The sequence below is a fragment of the Brugia malayi genome (assembly GCF_000002995.4).
Source record: "Brugia malayi strain FR3 genome assembly, contig: Bm_v4_Chr3_scaffold_001, whole genome shotgun sequence".
Taxonomy (NCBI): Eukaryota; Metazoa; Nematoda; class Chromadorea; order Rhabditida; family Onchocercidae; genus Brugia; species Brugia malayi.
The window spans coordinates 9,530,039-9,555,623 of NW_025062477.1; the positions used below are offsets into that span (position 1 = coordinate 9,530,039).

At 33.0% G+C, this 25,585-nt stretch overlaps 2 protein-coding genes across 3 annotated transcripts in view; both read right to left on the reverse strand.

The window, feature by feature from the left end:
* Bm1051 (Uncharacterized protein) overlaps positions 1-11,296 on the reverse strand; it is a gene marked incomplete at both ends in the record, with an annotated part of 41,424 nt that extends 30,128 nt beyond the window's left edge. For both annotated transcript variants that reach the window (XM_043080638.1, XM_043080637.1), the window contains 30 exons: positions 98-271; positions 549-696; positions 936-1,061; positions 1,329-1,517; positions 1,815-1,902; positions 2,206-2,318; positions 2,556-2,676; positions 2,825-2,936; positions 3,165-3,350; positions 3,537-3,720; positions 4,116-4,284; positions 4,466-4,595; positions 4,797-4,931; positions 5,220-5,348; positions 5,607-5,741; positions 5,955-6,109; positions 6,303-6,464; positions 6,857-7,081; positions 7,286-7,427; positions 7,646-7,713; positions 7,806-7,864; positions 8,015-8,136; positions 8,291-8,516; positions 9,191-9,319; positions 9,391-9,521; positions 9,639-9,791; positions 10,231-10,356; positions 10,553-10,702; positions 10,863-11,025; positions 11,181-11,296. In XM_043080638.1, the coding sequence (XP_042936572.1) occupies positions 98-271; positions 549-696; positions 936-1,061; positions 1,329-1,517; positions 1,815-1,902; positions 2,206-2,318; positions 2,556-2,676; positions 2,825-2,936; positions 3,165-3,350; positions 3,537-3,720; positions 4,116-4,284; positions 4,466-4,595; positions 4,797-4,931; positions 5,220-5,348; positions 5,607-5,741; positions 5,955-6,109; positions 6,303-6,464; positions 6,857-7,081; positions 7,286-7,427; positions 7,646-7,713; positions 7,806-7,864; positions 8,015-8,136; positions 8,291-8,516; positions 9,191-9,319; positions 9,391-9,521; positions 9,639-9,791; positions 10,231-10,356; positions 10,553-10,702; positions 10,863-11,025; positions 11,181-11,296 (4,266 nt within the window). The remainder of the gene's footprint in view (positions 1-97; positions 272-548; positions 697-935; positions 1,062-1,328; positions 1,518-1,814; positions 1,903-2,205; positions 2,319-2,555; positions 2,677-2,824; positions 2,937-3,164; positions 3,351-3,536; positions 3,721-4,115; positions 4,285-4,465; positions 4,596-4,796; positions 4,932-5,219; positions 5,349-5,606; positions 5,742-5,954; positions 6,110-6,302; positions 6,465-6,856; positions 7,082-7,285; positions 7,428-7,645; positions 7,714-7,805; positions 7,865-8,014; positions 8,137-8,290; positions 8,517-9,190; positions 9,320-9,390; positions 9,522-9,638; positions 9,792-10,230; positions 10,357-10,552; positions 10,703-10,862; positions 11,026-11,180) is intronic.
* Positions 11,297-13,864: 2,568 nt separating this feature from the next.
* On the reverse strand, positions 13,865-22,712 carry Bma-jph-1 (Uncharacterized protein; the record flags this gene model as incomplete). The annotated part of the gene is made up of 10 exons (XM_043080640.1): positions 13,865-13,978; positions 14,457-14,741; positions 15,661-16,701; positions 17,197-17,344; positions 18,327-18,493; positions 18,911-18,999; positions 19,348-19,518; positions 20,600-20,770; positions 21,698-21,905; positions 22,572-22,712. The coding sequence occupies 10 exons, from the start codon at positions 22,710-22,712 to the stop codon at positions 13,865-13,867; spliced, it is 2,535 nt and encodes an 844-aa protein (XP_042936574.1).
* Positions 22,713-25,585: the final 2,873 nt, after the last annotated feature.

A 25,585-nucleotide genomic window follows, 5' to 3' on the forward strand; every position in this document is an offset into this window, starting at 1 on the left:
AACATAAGTTACAGATAAGAAGTATTAAAAAGTATAAATATCAGTGTTTGAACACAGCATACTGAAACCTTTGGTAATTGCAGTAATTTAAACGTACTAGCTCTGTAGGTAATCCACTAAGATTATATTCAGTAGCTAATTTATCATGCACTGAACCATCCCAACATTGCTTCCATGCGATACCAACAAGTGTAAGCGTATTTGTAAACGCATTTAACAAAGTATTCAAAAGCTCACCACAAGATACATCGTTTGTTTTCATCACTGCCATCTAAAACATTTCTGTTCAAATCTTTAAATAGTAAACATATGTAAAGCCGAAAGGGAAAAATCTGCGAGACTTCTAGCAGACTATTCTTTTAGTCCATCAAAAAGATAAAGTGAAACAGAAATACTTCGCGAGAATAAGGACTTTGGAAATTTCAGTGACTAAAGTTTCACGAAATAGAACAGGATTTAGCATGAAATAAAAGTAAATGCTGATATCATTAACAGTATAACATACTGAGACTTACAAAAAATATTGGTTACATTTAGTTTAAACAAACCTTCAACAGGGCGAAAATAAATACAAATAACCAGTGAAGAGATCCAGCATTCCTAACTGCATGTAAATTTGTCACGATCCGAATTGAACATGACAAAAAAATTTGTAACAGTTTCGAAAAAGCAACATCATCTGACTTTCGTAAGACACTTAAATGATAGCTCATATTGTAAAAATAGAAAAAAAAAAAAAAAAAAAAAAAAAAAAAAAAAAAAAAAAAAAAAAAAAAAAAAAAAACGTTACTCATACTTTTATTTAAGTTTTATGAAGTTCCTCAATCTAAATATTTAGAAAATCACACTAAACCAGGATAAGTTCAATATTTAAATTTCCAGTAAGCTGGTGTTTTGCCTTCCACTCAAATTCTTTTATAAAACAAATATCTGACCGTAACAAATACATCAATGTAGCACTCCATTTGTGAGAAATCGAGCGTGGCGAAATTATGAAACAGTTAACGAAGATTGCGTCAACATTTTCAATGATCATTTCAGCAAAAGACGACAGATATGTTCTAAAAAAACTAATCAGCAATGGCCGCTTTATAGTGACTGTAAATAAAAATAAAAAGCTAGCTATACAAATACGATCATTAAAGTGGATTTGTGAAATTATTAACAAAATCACGTAATGACATATCATTTAACTTCGCGTTGAAGAGCATGTTTTAATTTCGTCAGTACACGTTATATATATAAGATAATAGAACTTATTGCTTCAATAATGTCATAAAAATCTTTTGCCTCTAAAATAATTTATGCCTCAATTGGTTGGAACTTACTGCGACGAAGTATTGACCCAGTTATCGATCAGCCACTCAATAATGCCAATTGCAAGACTCTGCTGGTGCAACTTTTCACCTTCTGTCCGAGCTTTTTGAGCTGGTAATATTTTTGGCGCAATTCCAGCAGCTAGCATCACTATATTATTGTGTAGATCGGTTGTTTCAATAAGCGCATGTCTTTCAATTCTTCAAAAAGGAAAAATCTAGAACTTATTCTTCTACAACCAATATTTCCGAAAAAATTCAATGCCCTAGCTAAAAAAAGCAAACTTTGAAAAGAAAACTATTACTAAAATCATGAGTTCTCCTTGATGAAATATTCTGCAGTACATCATACAATAAGAGTACATAATACGGATATAGCAAAATCCAAGAAAGAAAAAATGGTAATGTGAATTGTACAAAAATATTCATACACAAGGCAAGCAAATGACATTCAACAAAGATAAGAATGTACTTTAAATTCTAGTATTTCAAAAATACCTTTCATTAGGATCAATTGCTCTTTTTGCTTTTACCACTGTTATTACCAGTTCATCTATCCACTGTACTCCACGCCGATCAGTTAAATCTCAAATAATTTGTATATATTTTTTAAAATATATATACAATTTTTATTTAAGCAAACGAAAATTGTATATTTAAGAAAAACCTTCCTGCAGTAAAGTTAAATCGAGAATGAACACAACAGTGACAGTAATTATTAAGCTGATATTTTCAGATGGTTTTGTCTAATAAAATTTGAGAAATTAAAAAGTGAAACACACCGTAAACTACTAAGCTGTAAGCCCATTTTACTGATCAGTAAGCTTAAATCTACTTCACTGATAAACTTTCAAATTTGATAATTTCTTTAAAACAGTGTTATATTTACCGTGCACAAAATAATCTCCAGTTGCAGTTATGGAAGGTTGCGATAGTTCTGTAAATTCTATATCATCGATACGACGTTTCGAAGATGATTTCGTTTTACTTTGGATACCTGCTCTGCAAATTAGAGTTATTATTGCGAAGTGTCACTGCAAAGCATTTATTTTACAAGTTCTCAGCATTTTTCTTTTTTTTCTTACGTAAAATTTACGTAAAATATGAGCAATCATTTCGTACTTAACAACTCGTATTTATTTTAACAATGACAAGACTGACTTGAAGCAACTGTTTCATGAATATTTATCATTTTAATAAAAGCAAAGAGTATAAAAGAAGACGAGTAGCATAACATACGCTTTAAATTTATCTCGTTCGTTTATCTTCATAGCAGTAATCGCCTGATCAAGAGAAAAATCAGATAGAGCTCTCAAGACAAGATAATAAGAAACCGATTTGAAACCGATTACATTAACACCTAGAATTCTTGTGTACTTCTCAAAGATCTTGAAAGAATAAAAAGTCTAAAATAAAAAGAGGACACAAGTCCTTCAAAATCATACATTATTTAAAAAAAAAAAAACGGTTTTAATGAATTTTATCTAGAAAATTCCCTGAAGAAATACCTTTTTTGATAGGTTGAGGTAAGAAAACAATCCCTGGTAGTTGTATTTTTGCCGAATGGCTGTTTAAATCAACATATTCCGCACAGTGATACGGTCCGGCCAATAAATCACACTGAAAATGATTAAATGCCGACCAACTTTCATATTAAATTGTATAAAATAAGGTATATTTTGGAAGACTATCAATAGTAGAAAGAACAACCACCTGAACTACCAAGTACTGATGATCACAATATATATATTTGCATTAAGCCGTAAATAGAGAAGTTAGAAACAGTAGAAATTCGAATAATAATGAAAAAAAACCTAACAGTGCACGTATTAATCAATCAGAGTTTACCTGTGCTTCAACTTCTTCCATATCAACACTTCCAGAAAGAGATGCTTGCGAATGTATTTTCAAAGGTGATGATATACCATCAGTATTACTTTTCCGACGGTACAACCTTAATTCGATATCTGGACAAGCTAGACATGTTTCATGGAAGTTTAAAAAAATATCAATATGAGAAACGCGTAATCCATGCTAAAAATAATTCGATATTGTAACATGAGCTTTTGAGCACATTTATCTAAAGGTGAACTGGAGAAAACAAGAGTTATCAAAATAGAGAAAACGAATGGCAGAAAAAATTTATTTTAATTCCCATATGTAGTTCCAAAAATAAGGAAAATTTTTAATAAATATGAAAAATGTAAAAAAATAACGAACCTGAAAGTGGAGTAATTCGAAAATATGTAAATCATTCGAATGTTGATAATCTGACTGGTAAAACCACTTGCGGTTCACCCCTTCTACTGGTCTATTTTCAGTGAAATATTTTCTGGCACGCTGATTTGCTGGCACCTCGCTCCAACCAGGTGGAGCTATGAGATGATATCCAGACTGCCCACTACTAAAGTATCAACCATAGTTTTAGCAGATTGTTAACCATAGTTTTACTTAGCAAGCAGATTCTACGCATTTGACAAGCCGCTTCAAAGTTAGTGTAAATAGCCTTAAACCTTAATTAACAAAAGAGTTATAGTTAACCAAGAATCATCCAGACAACAAATAACGGTGACGTAGAAATATAATTTTATTTTCTTCATTCTTTTCTTTTTCAACTTTCATTTCAGGTTTCAATTATTATAAAAAATCTACTGCTCAGAAAAAGTAGGGATCAAGAGAGGACCAAAATTAGCATATGGACGCAATTTAATTCCAGTATATATATCTCACCATACTCAACCTTATTCATCTTTTTATCGCAATAAATCATAAAGCAAGAAAAAAGCTTCAAAGACTTACAAATGATAAGGAAGTCGGTAAGTGGCATTCTTTGTTGGCCCACCAATATCACTTCTCGTTAATTTCCATATTCGCCGTAAACCTGCAGTCGACAGATACTCCGATGCCATTATACTTGTCATATCATAACTTCTAGACGGTAAATTTTGTGCCGCTTCTCGGTCAATATCTGCATTTATTCTCAAATGATCTTTCTACACACGAATGTAACTTAAGAACACTTCTCCTCTTCAGTCGCGGATATTTTTCTTCCAAAAATGGTTGTACCAAGAACCATTATCAAAATAAAGTGTTGCTAAAGTTAAGTATAAGACTAATTATAAAACTGTTATTGTACAATATAAAAATACTTTTTGGTACGTTCGACTGCTGCGAATCGCTCATTTTGCTCATTTTACTGAACAGTGCAGCTACCGCAACATCCTCATCGTCATAAGCTGTAGGATGCGAACTTGACTGCTCAACTTGAACAGTTATCAACTGAAAACATGGTAAAAATAATTTATGGGATTCTAATTCATCGAATCAATAACATTAACCAATCAGTTCAGACTTCTTATCCTATTAGTTTATATGTGTAATTAATGAAATAATTTACCCGACTATATCGACTTAATGAGGAACCATATTCGAGCCCATAAAAATGATCTGCCGAATACACTCATCTTGCAAAACACATACCTTTCCTGAATTTCTCGTCAGTAGAGTAACTTTCCCATTATCCATAACAGCAAATTGAGCCACTTTCTCATCGCATAAAGGATACAATTTATTAGTGTTAAGATTGATGAAATAAACCATATCATCCATTGTACGCTGAAAATCATTTTACCAAATATAATACCATACACTTTTCTAAACCAGAAGCATCAGTAGTTCATACATGAGATATTCATATTTGTACGATTATGTACAGTAGTCTTTCTTTGTTGCGGAAAGAGATGGAACTAATATTAATTTATTAATAATACAATAATTCCATCATGTCATCAAAAGAAAATAAAAAAATAAACGAACAAAATTCTGATTTCAACAGCGCAGTTATTTAGAAATTCTTTATCAAGGAAAAAAAAAAAAAAAGATCCGCTTATATAAATGACTTACAATAACTCCGCCATCAAAGTAATCGTTGTTGGTATATGACTCTAAACTTGTGTGAATGAAATCCATATTAGTTAAAGAGAACTGCATGATTCGAAAATTCTTATAGTAATAAGCTTTTAGCGGCTCCCTCTTAAAAAAAATTTCAGGATTAACGAAAATTCTGAATGTAATAATATCATTCTCTAATTTAATTTTCTCGAGATTGTATCATACAAGAATTTGATTTTCAGAAACACGTTTCTTTAGAGTGAAGACATACATATAATTTAGTTCTTTTAGTCACTAGTGGTTTAAGAAAATTTCAGGTAATTGCAATGAGCTGACGTCCATCTAATTTAACAAAAATTACTAACTTAAAAATTTGATAAAAACTATTAAAACAACAACCTGAACATCGACAGTAATTTTTCCAAAATGAATAAGATATATTAATATTGCTGACTGAATTCCATCCACAGTAGATTCTATGCTATTAACTACAACGACCAGGAAAATATTTTGCATTGGAATTATTGCTGATATCTGAAACTATTATGTTCAATTTCTATCCCGAATTTTAATCCACTAATTCTTTACTTTATTCTTTTTAGCACTTCTGATACAATGCAGCTATAGCGTCCAAAGCAACTAGAACCTGGAAAAACGCTTAATAATTAAATTACACAAAAACGCAGTCATCGGCGAAGACGAATGAGTTCAAACCAAAAATAAACAAATAAAAAGTAAAAAAATTACTTCCATTGAGGTATTATCAACTGCAGCTGGCAATCTGAAACACTGCACGAAGGAAACATCCATCGATGGCGCTTCGTAACTGACAGATACATAACCTTTTTCATCATATTTTGCATCTGTTTTTGATGGTCCATCTATCGCTCCATTTTCCTCCCCTAGAAACTGCTCTTTATTTAAACACTTAGTGTAGGGCATCTATTAACAAAGATTAGGCAGAACTACATAATAAACATGATACAAAAAGGAGATCTTAAAATGCAGTAATATGCAATTGACAACACTGAATGAACATAAAATCCTGTTGTAATACATGTGTCAAAAAAAAGTAGACAAAATCGTAAAACAAACCAGTGGATAAATCAACAAAGCCAGAGTGTTCGCCATACGCAGAGTCGGACCATTCAAAGACTGTGCCATCAGCAGTATCCATCAGTAATACTCCTTCCGTGAAATCGGCTTCATCTGCAGTTGAGAAATGTAACGATTTGTTCCCGACTGGTTTTGAATCTTCTAAAATATAGATTATTACTACAGAAAAAAAAAAAAAAAAAAACTGAGGCTGAAATTTGTTTCAGTTTATCTTCTCATATCTATACATAACGTATAGATATTACCTAAGTATTTCCAGACCGGTCAGATAATAAATTGAAAAATCCGTTCAACTTCATACATCCATTTTAATCTAATCAAGCATAAAATGCTTCCAATAAAAATATGCTAATGAAAAGCAGGCTGATAAAAAGTATCCAATTTATGATAAAAGGAATAAAATTTAGGACGAAAAATTTTCAATAATCCTCTATATCATCAATTAATTTCATTGCTTTTTGAAAACCACCATTCAAAAACAAAAATCAAGAATGCGCATAAAAATGTAACATTCATTTAATTATTCAAGAAACCTTGGCAGGTCGAAGTTGTGCGCTTACGCGAACCAAAAGAATCCACACAGTCAAGTTGGTAAAGAGCCAGAAATGGACGGAATGATGCACTAGAATTAATTGCATCATCGACAGAACGTGGTCCGCTAACAATTCGTGGTGGCATATCGATAAACTCATGAGCTCTATTCATTGTATTTAATGTGCTTATTTCAGATTCCAAGCTGCTTTGATTCTGTTGACACACTAGAATTAGTACAACAATTCGATATTTCACTGATCTGCTTGAAAACAGTTACTGAGTGATAATTATTGGGAATCCTAATTTTTATTTACAACTGATTAATACACTATTTTTGAATTAACTGTAAAGATCTATATTAAGGCACACTGAAAGTTGCGGTATAGTAAATTTAAAAAATTTTTCACAATGCTTAAATTTTAATATACCAGTGTTCAGTTTTGTATCATCTACGGAAACAGCAACAACCACTAAAGTTTGATTCTGTTCAAATGACTTCCTTGTCATGATACCAATGGAAGAATCGCCAAGGCATGGTTTTCCAGTGGTACAGAGAGCTGTAATGACAACCTGCAAAATATAGCAAGTCATGCCACAAAATTCTACAAATTACAAAAAAGTATCTGGAATCCTATCAAAACATTGTGTTTATATGCTATTTTATATCATACAAGTAAATTTATTTTTCTTATATCTAAAAGTTGAAGAATTCATTAAAAGTATTTGTTTAATCCGCTTTTTTTTTAAAAAAATAATTGGAACTGAGCAATGCAAATGAACTAAATTACTTCGCAATTAGATTCAAACAGCAAAGCAGACAGTGCTGATTTCAACAAACATTCATCTGATGAGGACCCTGAAATACTCCAGGATTACAAACGAAACTGTAGCACAATAACTTTGTAGAACCATGAAACAATTTAGTGTTGAAACATTTCAAAAAGCAACCTTTAACAGCGCTGCTCTGTTGTGCTTCTTCATCTCCACTAGTATTTATCAAATAATTTCTGAAAAAAAAAAAAGAAAAAACAAAATAGCTCAAAATCAAAATCTTAATAACTTTAATATTGTATAATAAGTAGTCTAATATTGTACAATAACTAATAACTTTAATATTGTACAATAATTTCGAAGACCCAACCCGAAATTTTACTTACGTGAGATCATCACTCCAGGTAACTCTCTGAGTTCTACGCGGAAGCGAATCGCTTTCCTCTACCATACAATCCAAAACAGCAGAAAAGAACTTCTCTGAATTCAAAGTGAACCATTGTTTCACCTACAAAGAATCAATTCTTCAAGATAGAATTTGCGACTGTTTGATCAAATAATTTTATGTAAAATCCGTTATACTTCACTACTCTTTCATTTCCCAAACAATATAGAGATCTTGAAAAAGTTGCAAATTTTCTGGAACAAAGCAAAACATTAACCTGCACAACACTACCCATCCTCCACAGATGTACTTCGGCAGATTCTTTGCTTGCTACAGCGATCCAATCACCACTTCCTACCGAGAAGATAAGCGACGATGTATGATTCACTTGTATGTGATGAATAAATGGCGATAAAGCAGACATTGTTAAAACCAATGGTACATTTGGATTCGTGTAGTTATGCACAAAACGACACTTTGGTGAATGACGCTCGTGTTCAGACCTAAAAACAAAACCGAAAAAAACCTCTTTGATAAAATTTTCAAGAAATTAAAACACTGGTTTCAATTTATTCACAAAAAAAGCTCAATTTTCACTAATGACCTGACTTAATCTGATTTTTTTGACTTTTTAAGTAATGCCTCATCATTCCTACTATATAATTTCTCTTATGTACTCCATGCAGATGACTTCGAATATATAATTAACATTGAGGATACAAGTGACTAAGTTAGATAATTTATGCACTGTAATGTTGTATAGATCTCTAAAATTCATTCCACGCACATTTTTATTATCGTGCTTTATTTCAGTATTATTTATAGAAATATGACTGTGACTCACATATACAAAATATAAAAGCATAAAACAATATCAGTTTTATTTTGGTTTCTATTCCCTACCAAATTTTTCTATTTTTCTACTAAAGTTAATTTTTGAGAATGGTTGTTTGGAAAAAATGTCTAAAATTTTTTAAAAAATTTTCCAACCACCACTACCTATTTCAGCGTCAAACACACGGCATTCTGAGTAAACCTCAATATTTCATGCATAAATGATTTAATGGATAGAAAAAAGCTCTTTTCTATTTTCTTTGATCTGTTTGTCTTATATTTTAATTGTTCTATTCGTAAATTTTGAAAAATACTAAGTCCAAAGTATACATCTTAGTGTTACCAGGGTTCATCTGACGGTTCCCAACACACCAGACAAACAAAACAAGAGAAGCAGAGAACTCGATCATCGCCAGCACTATTTGGTTGATGATAAAACCCTGCTTCTGCCATCTGACATGGCAGAGCCCATCTGAAAATAGAATACGTGGAGACAGTATGAATATCTTTTGTTGCGATTTTACAATGTATGGTTTAACAGACCTGTATTCCATATGAGGCCAGTTTTGAAATGTAAGACGACGGGCTGCTTCACTTGCCATCATATCCTTATTTAGACCCTTCCACTCCGGTGAGTAATCGAAGTTATAGGGATGATCTGGATTTAACATCAGCTGCAAAAAGATTAAAATTTAACAAATCACAGAAGCTAAAATCCAATCAAAATTTTGCTCTGCAATTAATTTATATCAAACAAAGTTATAGTGAACAGAGACAGAATAAAAACGTACACGCACGCGTTCTCCAAGTGTTGAAATGTAAGGCCAGACGAAAGACATCCATTCCGGTGGTACCTCTGTACCATTGTTTTCTCCAGGAGTTTCCAAAGGCCGTAACTGTTCAAGTAATTCTTTGCCATTTGCTTCTACTACTACTGATTCCATCTACAAAATGAACTGTGAACTAAAATATTCACTACTGAACTTCAGACGTTGAATACTTCGTAATTTATATTCACCAACATGATAAACCAAGTTTCACTGCACCCTTCCACAAGACTTTATTCACACTATTAGTTTCCATCAAAGCATCAACAGAAAAGCAAAGAAATGACCAAAAACCTAATGAAAATTTAAAAGTAATATAAGGGAAGAATTAGCAATTATTTTAGACGACTTTTATATCATATAAGAAGGCACTAAGTCTCATTCCGATTGAAGCATAGCATGTAAAATTCATAACTTCCAATTGCAATAATTTCGAGACGTTTCATACTTTGAAAAAAAAATTGTTCAAAAAGATCATCATCAGTGTATTCTAGAAAACATTCTGTAGTCATAAAAATTGTGATGTAAATTTACAGTTACTCAAAAACAAACATACAGTGTTAGGAGACAAATTTGCTACTGCGATGCGTAACTGTGATATAAATTTCCGTAGGGCAGGTCGTTGTTTAAGAATATCTTCTGAATCAGTATCATTTGTAACTATCTGTAGGAATTTCGTAGCCTACAAAAAAAAAAGACACATGTGTCTTGAAAATACTGAAAATATCCAAATATATAAAAAATTTAAAGATTAATAAATATATTTCTATATTCCAAGCACACAAAATTTTAATTAGCCTTTCCTTCACTACCATTTGATTCAGTATGATCTAGTATATTTTATATAAGTGATAAATCATACAATGACAAAGATCTACCTCATCCAGTGGTAATTCAACAGAAACAGTTTTATTCGATGGCCTCTTAAGCGCAGTCTTAAGAAGAAATGTACCACCATAATCCTGACGAAAGCAAAGCATTTTGGAATCAGCAACTGCCAACGTACCACTATGCTTATTGTAAACTATCTGCAAAACATAAATTTATAAAGTGCGTAAGAGCTGCATAGCATCCCAATGCTATATGTTTTTAAAACATTAAAATGTCAAATATCAGCAGTGCTGGGCTTGGACTACTTAATTCTCAAAATCAGCACAATATAAACCTAAACATTGATCGATTACATACCCGGGCATTTGGATTTAAACGATATGTGGCAAGAGGTGATGTGCTTTCAAAGGTTGCATCAAAGATCATTGTTAAACCATTAACACACCGAAGCAGTATCTGATTTGTTCCATCTAGATAAAGTATTTCCGGCGAATTCAAGGCACTGTAATTGAGTGGCAGCCTGCAATAATTTCGCTGCTGAAACTAATTCATAATAACCTCACCTTTCAACTAGAATACTAACACTAAATTCATAATCATTAATTTAAGTAATGCAGATTTCTGACTTTACAAATCTAAGCATAAAGCCAAGTCAGTATGTTAGAAGAAACCCACTCCATAATTGAAACCACGATGAATCGTTCATCATTGACATTTGAAGTGGAAATATTATCGTAGTCAATCAGATCAGTTAGTGCAGCAGTAACATATTGATTTGCACTATTGCTCATTCTTTTATGATATAACCATTTATGTCAGAAACAGTCAATACTTTTTTTGCTGCCCTAAAACGACAAACCACAGGTTAGCACAATATTGCACAGTTAAGGTGGGTTATTTTGCTATTCTTATTCATCAAGTCATTTATGCACAGTGCGATCCGATAGTAAATGGATAGAATAACTATCCTATATTCACAGAAAATCCCTCATTCTACAGCTTCTGAAAAAATTTGCAATAAACCATTTAGTTCATATTTAACAGCGAATTCCTGTAATGATTGCACTTATAACAGTTGGAAGCAAATTAATTTAACATCAGAAAAAGGAGCTCTGAAACCATAAAATGTAACATATTAAAAGAGAAAACTGGGATAAAATATTGTATTGTGAAACACAGCACAAAGTGACAGAGAGTTACTGGTTATCCAACAATACTCTGCTTGATCAGAAGAAAGCCAAATGGTTGTAAATCAGTAATGATATGAATTACCTCAACACAATAAACCATTTGGAGAAGACAACACAAATGTTACCCGCCATAATCATTGCAAAACTTCCCTGCAAAGTATCTTACCCACCACATGCAGACTTCCAATTCCCAGAAGACATCCACAACATATACCAATCGTTTCATATCAGTCAAACCTCATGTGGCTAAGTTGATAGCTCGACATGAAAATCGTCGTCCCTCCTCATTTAGATGGCACAAGGTTTGTCAATTCTTCCCAAACGCGCAGTGGTAGGTCTTGCGTGGAGGTACTTAGAGCTAGAGCGGTGTGGATGTCGATCGTTAAGGGTGAAGTTAAGCGTAAACACTTAGCAGCCATGACATACGTAATGTAACTCTATTACCTATGAATACTTCCTAAATATATGCTTCTCGTGATGGCGATCTCCAAGAGACTTTTGGAGACCTCCCTATACATATATATATATGTATATATATATATTCACTGGCTTCTCCTTCCACTGTTCCCCTGCTGCCTTCTTGTTATCTTTTCTAAAATCATATATGCTGCACGTTAAAAAACACTTCTGCCACATGGCTGCAATTACGAACAATTCTTAAGTACCAAGGAAGCCCCATCAATCTTTTTTATAAATGCCGTGTGTCCTTCCCTTACTTTAGCAACTTTTTCTTGTGCTCATGCTGAAACATCAGACTCGGTTTAAAAAATGCTGAGAGATCTATCAATTGCATCTTTTAAAGGTCAGTTAACATATATTTGCATTTGTAAAATGTAGAATGTTTAAAGCATCCTACAGTTCTTTTATACCTTTTCTGGTTCATTGAAAAATAATATTATCAATAAGGCCTCGACATAGCAAATATGTAATGAAATTGAAAATTACTAATGAAAGAGGAAAGGAAGTTAAACGGAAATAAATTTTGGAAAACCGTAAGATTTCCAGAATAATGATAAGGCATTAAATTGTTTCACATATGACCACAAAAGAATGAAGACGACATCATGATGGCCTTAGTGTTAAAAAACATAAATTAATCGGATAGTATACCAAAATTCCGGGACTTTGGTATAAATAGTCGTACAGAATTTTTCTTTTGTAAGTTAGAAAGACCTGGCAGTGTTATGCACGTGTCATAACAAAACAGTAGTAATTAGAGAATGAAACTTGGGAAAAGAAGCTTTACAAAAAAAAAAAATCCTCACATCATACATAAGATTAAGAGAAAAGCATTTTTCGTGCTGCATTCTTTCGTCTGCTCCTTTGAAACCCAAAAATCGAAAGCTTTTAAATAAGTTTACGTTAAAATATACATCAGAGCAAATCACACTCATAACTAGTGCTGCCAAGAAGTTTGGTCTCAGTGCTACCAAATCAAATATGTTTCGTTCCTTGTTCTTGTCTATTTATCGGCTAAGTCTTTTATATTTCTTACTCTTCTTTATGTTTATGTCATTTAAATTATTGCTTCTATTATTTTACTTATTACTATATGCTTCGCTGATGCATTTTAGCAAAACTGTGATCAAATCAGATAGCGTCCATCGATTGAATAAAATACCACTGTATTTATTGGTCAGGTATTGTTTTGGCATTTTTGCAGTAAAAATGTTGCTTATCTAGGTTTCTTTCAGAAGGCCAGTCTCACAATTTATATTTGTAAATGAGCGGTAACTAAGATAAATTGCGCAACTGCACTAGAACACTACACTTGATTGCATAATGTACTCAAAGTAATTTTTTTTTCATTTCTTTCTTTTAGTTTTCTTCTTATTTTCGACCCCATTTTTAAATATATGATGTTTAGTCCATTAAACAGCAATAATCTGGTAGTGGTTTTTGCTTTCATTTCCCAAGTTTATCCACAAAATTGTATTATTTTACAAAGAAAGGTGCCAGGTGTACCTGATATCACCGGCCTCCTGAAATGGAGCATTTGAACGAGCGTATATTCTTCCAAATCGTGAATACATGTACACTGGAACGATTAGATTGTCAGTAAATCACCATTTCAATAATCATATATCACTGGTTTGGTAGCACCGTATCACTGATTTAAAACATTTTATTGCATCACCATTCCGAAAAGATACGCATGCATAGTATGTGTCATCGGCGTTCACGCGTTCGTTTTTCGTAAGTGAGAAGATTATAGAAGACCATTAATAGGAAAATATTGGCCACCGAAAGCACGAGCGGCATTTTCCATCGTATTATCCACGCCTACATAATAGATTGTATGTTTTTTTTTTGAAAAATAAGGTTTCGTTTTCAACATTAAAAATCAAATGAATAATTTATTCCAAATCACCACGATTATACAATAATGAGGAATCCGAAGTTAGCTAACAGTAGTAAATGGATAGTTATGGCATATACTCCTATGCTAAAAATTTACAAACAGTAGTTTCAGCGTAATGTAAAAATAATGGGTTAATGTTAATTTTTCATTATTTCGCATTCCTTGCTTACTGGCGAAGCGAAAGGCAAGTAGTCTGCAGTAGAAATATAAAACATGGAAATTTGAAGTTTTTAAAAATTTATCGTAGAAAAAATATGTTTCATCGAATTTCATCACATTCGTTTTCAATAAGATTAAGTAAACATGAGAAGACGATTGATTGTAATTTTAAAACCTGTGGAAAAATAGTAATCTCTCCACACGCCGTGAAATTACCATAGCAAAAAGAAAGCGACTAACCTTTAAAGCAGGATGGAATAAATACCGAAGAGGATTACTACGCAACAACTGTTCTTCCTCAAGAAGGCGTTGCAATTCTTGGCGTTGTTGCGAAGCAAGTCGAGCCGCTTCCTCTCTCCTTAGATGCACTCCAGTTACTTTAAGTTCGACTAGATTTGGCAATGAGCCTCGTCCTTCAGCCTCTTCGAATTCATCATCACCACCGCTACCCCTTCGTCCTCGCCTCACTACATTTTCTAATCGTTTATCACTAGCCGTCGCCAAAGTCGAACGCCTATATAAATTCTGCAACATTTCATTTGCAAAATTCGCTTACATCATATTAAGATTAAGAGACGTGAATAACATGGAAAGAAATAAGGTTTGAACCTTTATGAAAAATACTGATTAACCAACAAGTTCAAAAGAATATATGTACTCTTGTATTTCACTTGTTCACGACCCAGAAAAGATTAATTTTGTCTATGTTTCATTTGAATTTAGAATAAATTTTAGCCATCTTGGTAATCTAAATCTTATCTGCAGAAACAGTACTCATTAATGTGTTGCGGATAAAGTCAACAAATATCATTACAGCTTTTGTTTGAAATTTTGCTTAATTTATTTTGACCATCAGAATATATACACTGAATAATTGTTGCTGGCAGAAAATTACTGACGTTCTCTCTGCTATCAAAATAAAGGTATCAATGTTTGATGCCCTTTAGCCCAAATAGGGAGAGCAGATTTCTTGCCTGCGAAATATCATGCACAGCGAAAGGTTGTCTCGTGAGTGAAGGCCTATTCCTATGTATTAATCCACTTCTGCTAGTATTTGCAAACATCATATACTGGTCGTAGTGATCATCACTGAGAGAAATTCGTGAGCTGCTTTGAGCAGCATTCGTATTCTACAAAATGATTAAAATGATATATTTAATTTATTACGATCACAAAATTAATTTTCCTTGCTTATTTACAATCCCCAATATAAGAACCTACACTGTGTCATTTACGCCAAATAATCATGTCAATTTTAAAATCACTCCTTCATAAAGAAGTAATAATATACTTGTATAATTTAAACAGCAAGATATCTGGCCGTAAATGAAATTATTCCATGGATTCCAGGGAGCACAAAGCGATTTTTTACCCTCAATCTCTAATTGATTCGATGCTTGTCGATCGAAACAGAAAACTAAGAATAATTTGAGGTATAGGATACCTGTAATAAACTTCTGGAAGATGCTGGACTGATATTTTCAATGGAACGTGGATCCATAGTGCCACTGCCGAACTGACGCTGTTGTAATTCACCAGCAATATTAGAAGTCGTATTATTCGGTTGGTCTAAAGAGGTTATATCGGAATGCAAGATGAACGACTGCTGTTCTGGTATTGCAAATCCTGTACCTGGGTATGAAGCAAGCAAATTCTGTTGCTGTTTCTGCTGATATAGATGTGATACATTGAAATTATGATGAGGCACTGCATTTGCGTGATACGATGATGAAGAGGAAACGTAGGGCACATGAACAACCGGTAGAGGTGTACCCGAAATAACAGGGAGCTGAGTGTTGGACTGATAGCCGCCAGCAACTTTATGTGAAGAAACATTTGGCAACATTTGATATGAAGTTGAACCAAATGTGGAAGTTTGTTGCTGACCCGCATAGCCAACTGAATTAACATTGTGCTGCTGCTGTTGTGATTGTTGCTGTTGCTGGTAGATTGATGTTACACTGCTAGTCTGAAATCCAGAACTACTCTGATAGGCACCAGGATTGGACTGATGGTGCTGCTGAAATGATGAAGATATGTAATCAACATCTGAGTTAGCCACAATTCCTTGCTGATAGGAACCTAGATTGACCAGCTGCTGAGGTTGGTATAATGTACCGCCTGGAGTGTGCGATTGTTGCGAAGGTGAATAAATGACTTCCGATGTGGCACCTGGTAAAGAAGGAGGATTCAAGACGACTATTTCATCGGTGAGGTCACGCGATTCATGGGAACTTTTGGAAGTGGGTGGTGAATCGAAAGAGACATGGTTTGTGTTAGTAGTAGTAGTAGTAGTATTATGCTGCTGTTGCAGGCAGTTCATCTGAACTCGAATCGCCTCTGTACCAGGTTGCCTGAACTCTGGAGCAAATTGTTTCGCACACATCCTAGCTGTATCAGCATCTTCACGAGCTTGTAGTGCTATATAGTCGGCTTGCTCAGAGCGTTCCTTAGCTGTTGTTGTTCGTGATACAGCTATGTCTGCCTAGAATTCTTCACAAAATTTATCGTTACCTGACAAAATTTCATTCATTGATTTCTTAAATGTTTTTCAACACATTGATACGAGATTGGGAAAATGATAACGAAAATAGCATAACAATGAAGATTAGTTCCATGCAAAATTAACGTTCAAATTCTTCCTCAAATATTCTCCTATGTCTCTTTATTTATATAGCTTTCGTAATAAAAATTACTATGACAAGAATATACCATTCTATTAAGACAACTTTTCATCAGACTTCACTATTTAGGAGATCTGACAATAAACTTAATGATAATAAGCAAAACTGCTTAGATAATCCCATTAATTTTTTTTTTTTTCATATTCTCATTAATTATGATAAAAATAATTATGCTTGGAAATGAGATACGAATTACAACAAATTAAGATCCGTATCCAATCAACTACATAGTGCCACAAAGTCATGCGAACAATGATTATCATATTACTCTTTGCAAAATAATGGAAGAGGCAAACCTTCTGTTGAGCAATAGTGGCAGCACGATTGGCAGCTTCAACAGCATTTCCAACACGTTCTTTCAACCTTGATGAGCGTACAAACAGCAACCCTTTCTTACGATTTGAGCATATCAATACATTATTTTTGTACTTTCCTTCTTCTCTCCTGCACCATAAACATATTTTACTTCTTGCTCATTATATTAACAATAAAGTGTTTTCTTTGCTCAACAAATGAAACACTTTATTGATAATTCATTTTCCTGCCGCTGACTTTTATGGATATTTTAGTCGCTTAAGCGTTAGTCAAGTCATACTATCTTGAAACAATGTCAAAACAAAAAGTAAATGAAATCAAAATGGCTAAATGCCAGATAATGGACAATGAATTGTTTTCTAAGCAAATGAGCCGCACTTGACCAGTGATAATTTCACTTCATTTTTCCACTGATTTTATTAGAACGAAACTTTACGCCAACATACATTTTAATTTTAATATTAGATGACAACAGCTAAAATTTTTCAGGAAAAATATGTATCTCTTCTTAACCCGCATTTTTTGGTCGTTCATTCTCTAGCATGCATAAACATTCACTCTTACCTTACTGTATGGCAATTATTAAATAGGATTTTTTGGTTAGTAATAACAGTCATGATCTTAAGTGATGGAATAACAGAGAAAGCAAAATAGCAGCATAAATTAACTGCTATAACGTTTCGGAACACTGGACGAAAGACTTACCAACCGACGTCTAACTTACGAGAAATAACACATTAGCGGTAAAACGACTGCGGTAAAAAGATATGACATGAAAAGTGAAATAAAAAATACGTTACTAATTTTGAATAGCAGAGTGAAATCCTAATATTTTTAAAATTGTCAAAGCAATCAAAACTTATTGAGCTCATCTGTTCGAAACATACCAACACATACAGTGTATATTGATATGTATTCATCAATATCAGGACCAAAAAAGATATAGCTCTTAGGTGTACTTAGCATTGACCTATCGACATTTTACTTAACGACATTAAAAGATTTGTAGTCCACTATTGTATGATAGGACTCTTCTATCAAGGCAATAATTATTCGCATACCTGACTTAATCCATAAACTGCAAACAGCTCTTCACAAGTGGTTGACTTACCGGCCATCTCTAAACGTTGTAATCCCATAGCCACATTTTCGATTGTTGAACCATTCCCCTTCATATTTCAGGCCATCGCTTCGTTCACCAACACCAAATCCACATCGTTTATCATTTTTCCACTCACCCTTGTAAATTTCAGTCGTATTCGGCTCAATTTGCTTTTCCTAAAATTTTCTTTTTCAGCGAAATGATTCCTGGATTAGTGGATAGAATGTTTAATTAATTGATGTGAAATCATTTTAGAAAGAATTTTGAAACAATATACAACTTTGTAAGCTTACTAGTATATCAAATTTTAGCTTGCTAGTGGGAAGACAGTATGCTACCGTAATCAAGTATTACAACAGAAAAAAAGGGAGGAATGAAAAAAAAAAAACCTTAATGCTAGATCATGCAACAATAAAATACGATATTTTAATTAATAAATGAAGTTGCATTTCTACTTATTTGTTGTTTGCATCCCGTTGCAAAAATAAGCTACAGGGAAATTATGCTTACAAACTATTCGATTTTTTAAAGATTTATAACAGTTCATTTAATGCTGGGGAATTTTAAAGATCATAAATCAGACGAGGAATTACTTCAGACACGACCAGATTCTCCCGTCCTTGCCGATGTTCCGATTCATCTGATGTGCAGCTGACGGTGCTACCGCTTGATCTTAAACTTCCTATAACAAATGATTTTAATTTTTCTTGACTAGAAAGAAAAAGCTGCGGTTACAAAACCATCGAAGTATCAACCGCATAATGCAAACTACACTAAATTAACAGAAATACCATCATCAGTAATAATCATGATTAATAATAATATAAGGAAAAAATTAAATGTAATACCATCTTAATCCTCAATTTCATTTAATTTGTAAACTATAAATTAATCGTCCCATAGGAACTATTAGCCCTTAAACAAATCAGTTTATTCAAGTTTAGAGCTATTTGATGTCAACAAATAACTTCCTTGAAAATAAACAGCTTTCAATAATTATTTTATCTTTTATCTAAGAACAAGAACTCACCGGTAGTGACATGTTGATGTATATCACCGGTTGAATGCTGTTTTTTGATTCGTAAACCACTTAGGATCGTTCGCTTAACAGCCAATGAGCGTTCCGAAAGAGACCGACGTCTAGTAGGAGCTTTACTACAAGCTTTCAGCACAAAGCCACCTCGATTTTCGTTTGTTTCATCTACAAGTTTTCTGAGGAAAAAAACAAAATTTTGGCTTCTGGAAAGAACAACGAGATGTATTCAATATATAAATAAGATTTTTTGTTAACCTATTTTTTTTTTTTTTTTTAAGTAGAACAGGCCATCCATGTTGAAATGCTGAAACAATGGCATCTTATTATTACATATTTTTAGATGAAATCTTGATACATCTGTAACTGCTTAACTGTCCAATTTCTTATTCCAAATGCTTTACTCTGAGTTTTCATCAAATTCAGATTTTTTTTTTTTTTTTTTTTTTTTTTAAAGAAAAGCTCACAATATCAAATTTGAACTGATTAGTGCTTTGTGAAAAGCTGCTTCAATATAACTATGATGTCAGAACAAAATTAATGACTCTAAGATACTGAAAAGACTTTAATCCATAAAAATTTATTCAATTCGCTTGAAAAATTTTCAGATGATTAATGAACTGATATGCTTTTCGCACCACTGATTTTTCCACTAACTGCAGTAACACCAGCTGACAGTGAGAATGGTCCCCTCCCCTGCTGTTATCCCATATTGCATACTCCCTCACTTTAAAACACATTTCATTGTTGATTTGTTCTAGCAAACAGGTACATCCAGATTTACTACACTACCACATCATCTTGTCAATATGCTGCACTAAAGAGAACCACATACGTAGACACCACAAGGAAGAGTTACTGTCAACAACAATTTATTACATTCTTTCTGCAGTCTAGTGCTAGAAGAATTTCTGAACAATTGAACTCTGTTCAGAAATGGAACTATACCTGCTGAAGTTGGCACTGATGCCAAAATTAAATTCCAAATCAAATAATTTTAGCCAGTAAGGCACTATTACTACTATGTCTGTAACATGCTTATATCAACAATTTTACCTAATTAAAATTCTCACAAAATTGAGTGATGAAAATTTTGCAGTTAAAATTTTGAAATAAAAGAAGTTAACATCAACTGGAAATAATTATATGCATAATTGCTCAATAAATGCCTGAAGCAATAGCCTTAAAATTATTTGCTCAGTTATACAATTTAATAAGAACAGGAACTGAGGTTAGAACAGAAAAGTACCATAATTCTTCTTCTCGCTCTCCTCACCCTCGCCGTACTCAGATCTCAGTGAAGTTAGGGATGCATTAGTACGTGACCGAGATCGGAATTTAGCTGCTACACTATGCTGAGCACTTTTCCGGATACCATATCCATGTCGCATACCACGTAACCATTGTCCTTGATAAGCACCTGAATGCACTAATTGATTCCACACTAGCGAAATGTCACTTTTTGCACGTTCTTTGATCCTTAATAACGAGATCAGAAATTTGAATGTTTAAAAAGTTAACCAGAAAACTTTTAACTGCTTTTATTTCGTATCCCTGATCTGACTAATGTGCTGATATGAAGCCATAAAGTTCTGCCAGTCTCATCAAAAATGAATCTATTAAATTGATTTTTGTGAGACAATTCGGTTAGCATTATTATCATCAAAAGAAAAGCTCTCAAAATCATAAAAGCCAGATTTCCCAGATGATCCTTTTTGTATTAACTTGACTAAATTTTGAAAAAAAAAAATACAAAAAAATTTTTAGTAAAAACTATTATTCACCATTAAACTATTATTCAGATCACTTAATCTTATAAAAACAAAACAAATTAGCATAATTATTTATACAGGTATATACTGTATACCAAAATGGCAATTAATGATCATTAACTTTTTAAGGTTTAAAACTTGTCTTCTTAAAAATAAGTAAAAAATAAGTAAGTTTCAATATTGCTTGTTAGCAGACTTCAACTCCTTATTATTTGTGTCTTAAATTTCTAATTTATGTCTTGATATTATAATTTTCTGTGCATGTCATCATTTTATTTCATCGTTTCCTACTTGAATCTTAACTTTAAAAGTTTAAAGTTATGAAATTCTTCTCATCTCTTTCTAGCAAAAAGTAAAATCAAATTTTGAATTTAGGAAATAATTTCAGAAAGTAATGAATAGCTAAAGGTCTTATTCGAGTCAATACTCGACATTAACTGTGCAATAACTAACAGTATTGTCAATAACTGACTTCTCAAATCATAAAACATTTCAAAGAAAAAAAAAATGAAAGCAGAAATGAACACTACGAAACTATCACTTGCCTCCATCGACATAAGTTTCGGTGCCATAACCATCGTGAAAACCTGCGGACCAGGTACCCTGATATCTAGCTTGTGAAGTTATCGACAACCGATGTCCATATCTGCCTTTGTATCCTTGAGTCCACTCACCTTTATAAATCCAACGACCGCGCTGCTCGACTCCGAGCCCATGGCGTTTCCCATTCTGCCATTGCCCTTGGTAAGTATTCCCAGACGGCCATGTATAAACCCCAGATACCTGAATTACGAAAACTTGAAATGAAAACCTTCATATTTATAATTAAATTATAATTCAACAACTGTCTTCAGAAAAAAAATTTAAACATCAACACAGTCCATTTTCTAGCAAGTAAGATAGCAAGAAATACTACAGAAAGTATTGTAGGAATAAACATTGCTAAACAGTTTGCTAAAAAAAAGAAAACGAGTTGCTGGATAATCCTTAGAAGCCAAAATACCCCCTCCTGCAACTTCCGACATCCAAGGCTTTTCAGGATGTATTTTTTCTACGATCTTCAAAAATTTTGTATGAATTCAGCGTAATTTTATTTTGTATTTTTCAATTTTCAAATGCATCGCAAAACGCCTCATAGACTTAGCTAAGCATTACAACTAAAATAAATAGATCAACTAGGATGACTTTTGAATGCTCATAGTACCTTTCATGTTAAACTATTCATGAAATTTAATTTTGTTGAGAATTCCGACCATTTATGAAGTTATCCCTCATTTATGAAGAAATATACGTCAAACATGATTCTTTTATTTAATTACGACATTCATACAAGCATAATCGTTAGCAAGCCTTTTCCTATATTTTGTAATTTATTATATTCACAAATTCATAATATCAAATGAATGAGGTTAAGTTGGACGTTAGTCAATAAATTTCTCAAAAAAGCACCTCGAAACCGTAATGCCAAGCTCCGGCATATTCACCTTTGCCTTGTGGACCCGTGCAAACACCATGCCCGTGAGCTTTGCCTTCTTCCCAACCCCCGCAGTAGGTACCGCCATCATCAAAGTCAAATCTGCCACCGTTCATCTCAACGCAATCAGCATACCGTACCTCATACTCGATTCTGCAGAAAAGACGTGAATAAATCTTGAATAAAGTGGAATATATCGTAGCTGTGCAGAGGTCAAATGAACAGGATAGTTAAGGCACAGAGCTGACATAACTGCTGTCTAAACACTATGTGCGACTGCTTAGTAATAAGTCACCGTAGATGTAAATAAATAAATAAACTGAATGTCTGAAAATACTAGTTTAAATTTCATTGTATCCTTTAGCCGTTCGTGTGACACTTAAACAGTTATACCATAGTGGTTTTTAAGGGCTGCTACCGGAATTAATAATCATTTAACGCAGTGCAAGCTGATATTTTTGCTTAATAGATCCTTTTTATAGAATACTACGGAATGATGTCCAGTAATTTCATCAAATTAATTTTATGAATCGAAAAAAAAAAAAATTAATTTCAAGACGAAGCAACAACATTTTAAGATATTACCAACAAACACAATCAATTAACAACGCATATTAGCTGTTGTTTACTAAACGAATTTTCTTCCAAATTCCTATACATCACTGGAAATAGATAATGCTTTAATGAACAATGAAATTTTTACATCTTAGAGAACAAAGAATTAGAGAAAAGAAATTCATCAAGCATCTTCAATTCGATCAGATATTAAAGAATATTTACTCGCCCAATGTAAGCAGCAAATAAAATTGTAAGTTGGAAATGATGATTTACTGATCAACTCAATCGTTAGATATTAAGCGGAATTTCTCTTCGTATCAGAGGAAATTAGGAATCAACGAGCAAGTGTTTTATCATTACCTTGAAAGCTATCATACCATGGATATCAACCTGATTCTCCAATGACTATTCTAGATTATATAATCAGTGAATGATCACTTCTCGCTAATCAACTTTCATAACACAATGACATGCTACCCCTATTTGACATATTTCCTCTTTACTGTTCTCTATTTCTGAAGTATAACTGAAAACAATAGTTCAAAATTAGGCATTCGTCAGAGATCAAGAAAATGACAGATTTGAAAAAATTGGGTTGAAAATTTCCTGACTACCTTCCTCCGCTCTGAATAGGTTTTAAGCAGAGCAATTTCAGCAGTTAAAATGTCACGTCGAAAAAGGTCCTTCCTCCAGATCATTTTCTCAATAACACGCTATACCATTTGTGAAGTATCCAAACCATATATATCATCTTCCAGTAAATTTTTTTAAGTAGTCATTTCCTTCTTGCAATTACTGAATTTCTGTTGAATTTAATAAGGTGCTGCCAGCTGTTTTACTTTCGGTGACCGAACATAACATGAACCATATTGTAGAGTTAGTTTAAATATTTGAATTAATACTCAGCATCGTTAATACTACAAAAATATTACAGGAAGTGCTCCATTCTGCAAAGGATAGGACATGCTAATATAAGAAAACAGTTAACAATCATTTGATATTAAAAAATGTTCGACCGAATAACTCAAGATAGAAATAACATACGTCCAGTTACAGTAGCCTGAAGTCCAGTACTTAGGCTGTAATGTACGCCGACAATACATCTACTGATTATTAGATAGCAGCTTGACTTCAATGATGAGATTCGGGAACCAATGCTTCCACTAATCGAACTTCGACCAGATGTAACTGCACCCTTATGTAATTGTGGAAACACCGATAAGGTAGATGTGGCAATTGATGAGGAACACGCGAATTTTGCAAGAAGTAATGACAAGGAGAGAGAAAAAATAAATATTTGCTAATGTAACATCAAATAATGAAATAAGATACTGCGATAGAAGGGAAAGGGACTGAAATCTTTTAATGAAGATACTTTCTCAGCTCAATCAGATATATCCTAATGAATACACATTTATATCATAGTTAAATTTCCGAACTATATTATCCTGCTGGAAATATCTCGCTTCTTCTGTGTATTCTCTCTTTTCCTTTCTATTATAAGTATTCACTGATCATTTGAGTTTATTATTGTTGATATAAAGTACTTGTGCATTTGCATGGAAATTCCAGCTCAAGTATCACTAGATTCTTGCCGTTTGCTTGCATTAGAGCAAATCGCATTTTATATGATACAAAGTGACTACGACAGAAATGCGACTCCCAAATGCGCTCAGTAGTCACCGCACTTCTATGAGAATAAACAGCGAACCTTTCTAAATGATAAAGACAAAAGCAGTTAGTCCATTTCGAGAAATGGAACAAATTTTTTATAGTTAAAATTGAAAGAAAATGAGCCGTGCGAAATGAAATATAATCTTAAATAGCAGGGGAAAGTGGGAATTGCAAATCAGGAAATTAGGGTGTCGTAAAATTAGCAGCATGAGAAGTGTTATTCATAACAATTATTATTAAAAGACTGGTAAAAAAAAATTAAACTAATGGCTGTCACAATCATGTCTTTAAAAAAATCAAGAAAACTAGACTATGATAAATGATATTTGTAGGAGATAGCAAATGAGATTTTGAATCACAAGAAAACTTATATATTATCAAAGGATTGCCTGAATATACATCAAAATGAAAAATGGTTAGTTTTAAATATAAAGAGAAATACTAAAGTGACAGAAAAAAATTCGAAAGTTGAAGATTCGAGCTACAGGATTTTTAATCAGTTATAATGGTTGAAAATGAAATTTGCAACAAGCAACTACCAACAAAAATTTTAGTGACTTTCTTATAACTTGTAAGAGAAAATAAGCGCTAACACTCGAGGTTGACTGCTTCCTTTCTGACTTTTTTAGAAGGTCAAAGCTAATTACTTATTTTACTTCAAACTGAAATATCTTTCCCATACAAATGCATTGCTTTTAGTTGTGAAAATTGAAAATGACTATTCTTTGAAAAAGATAACTTGGAAATGCAAATGCTC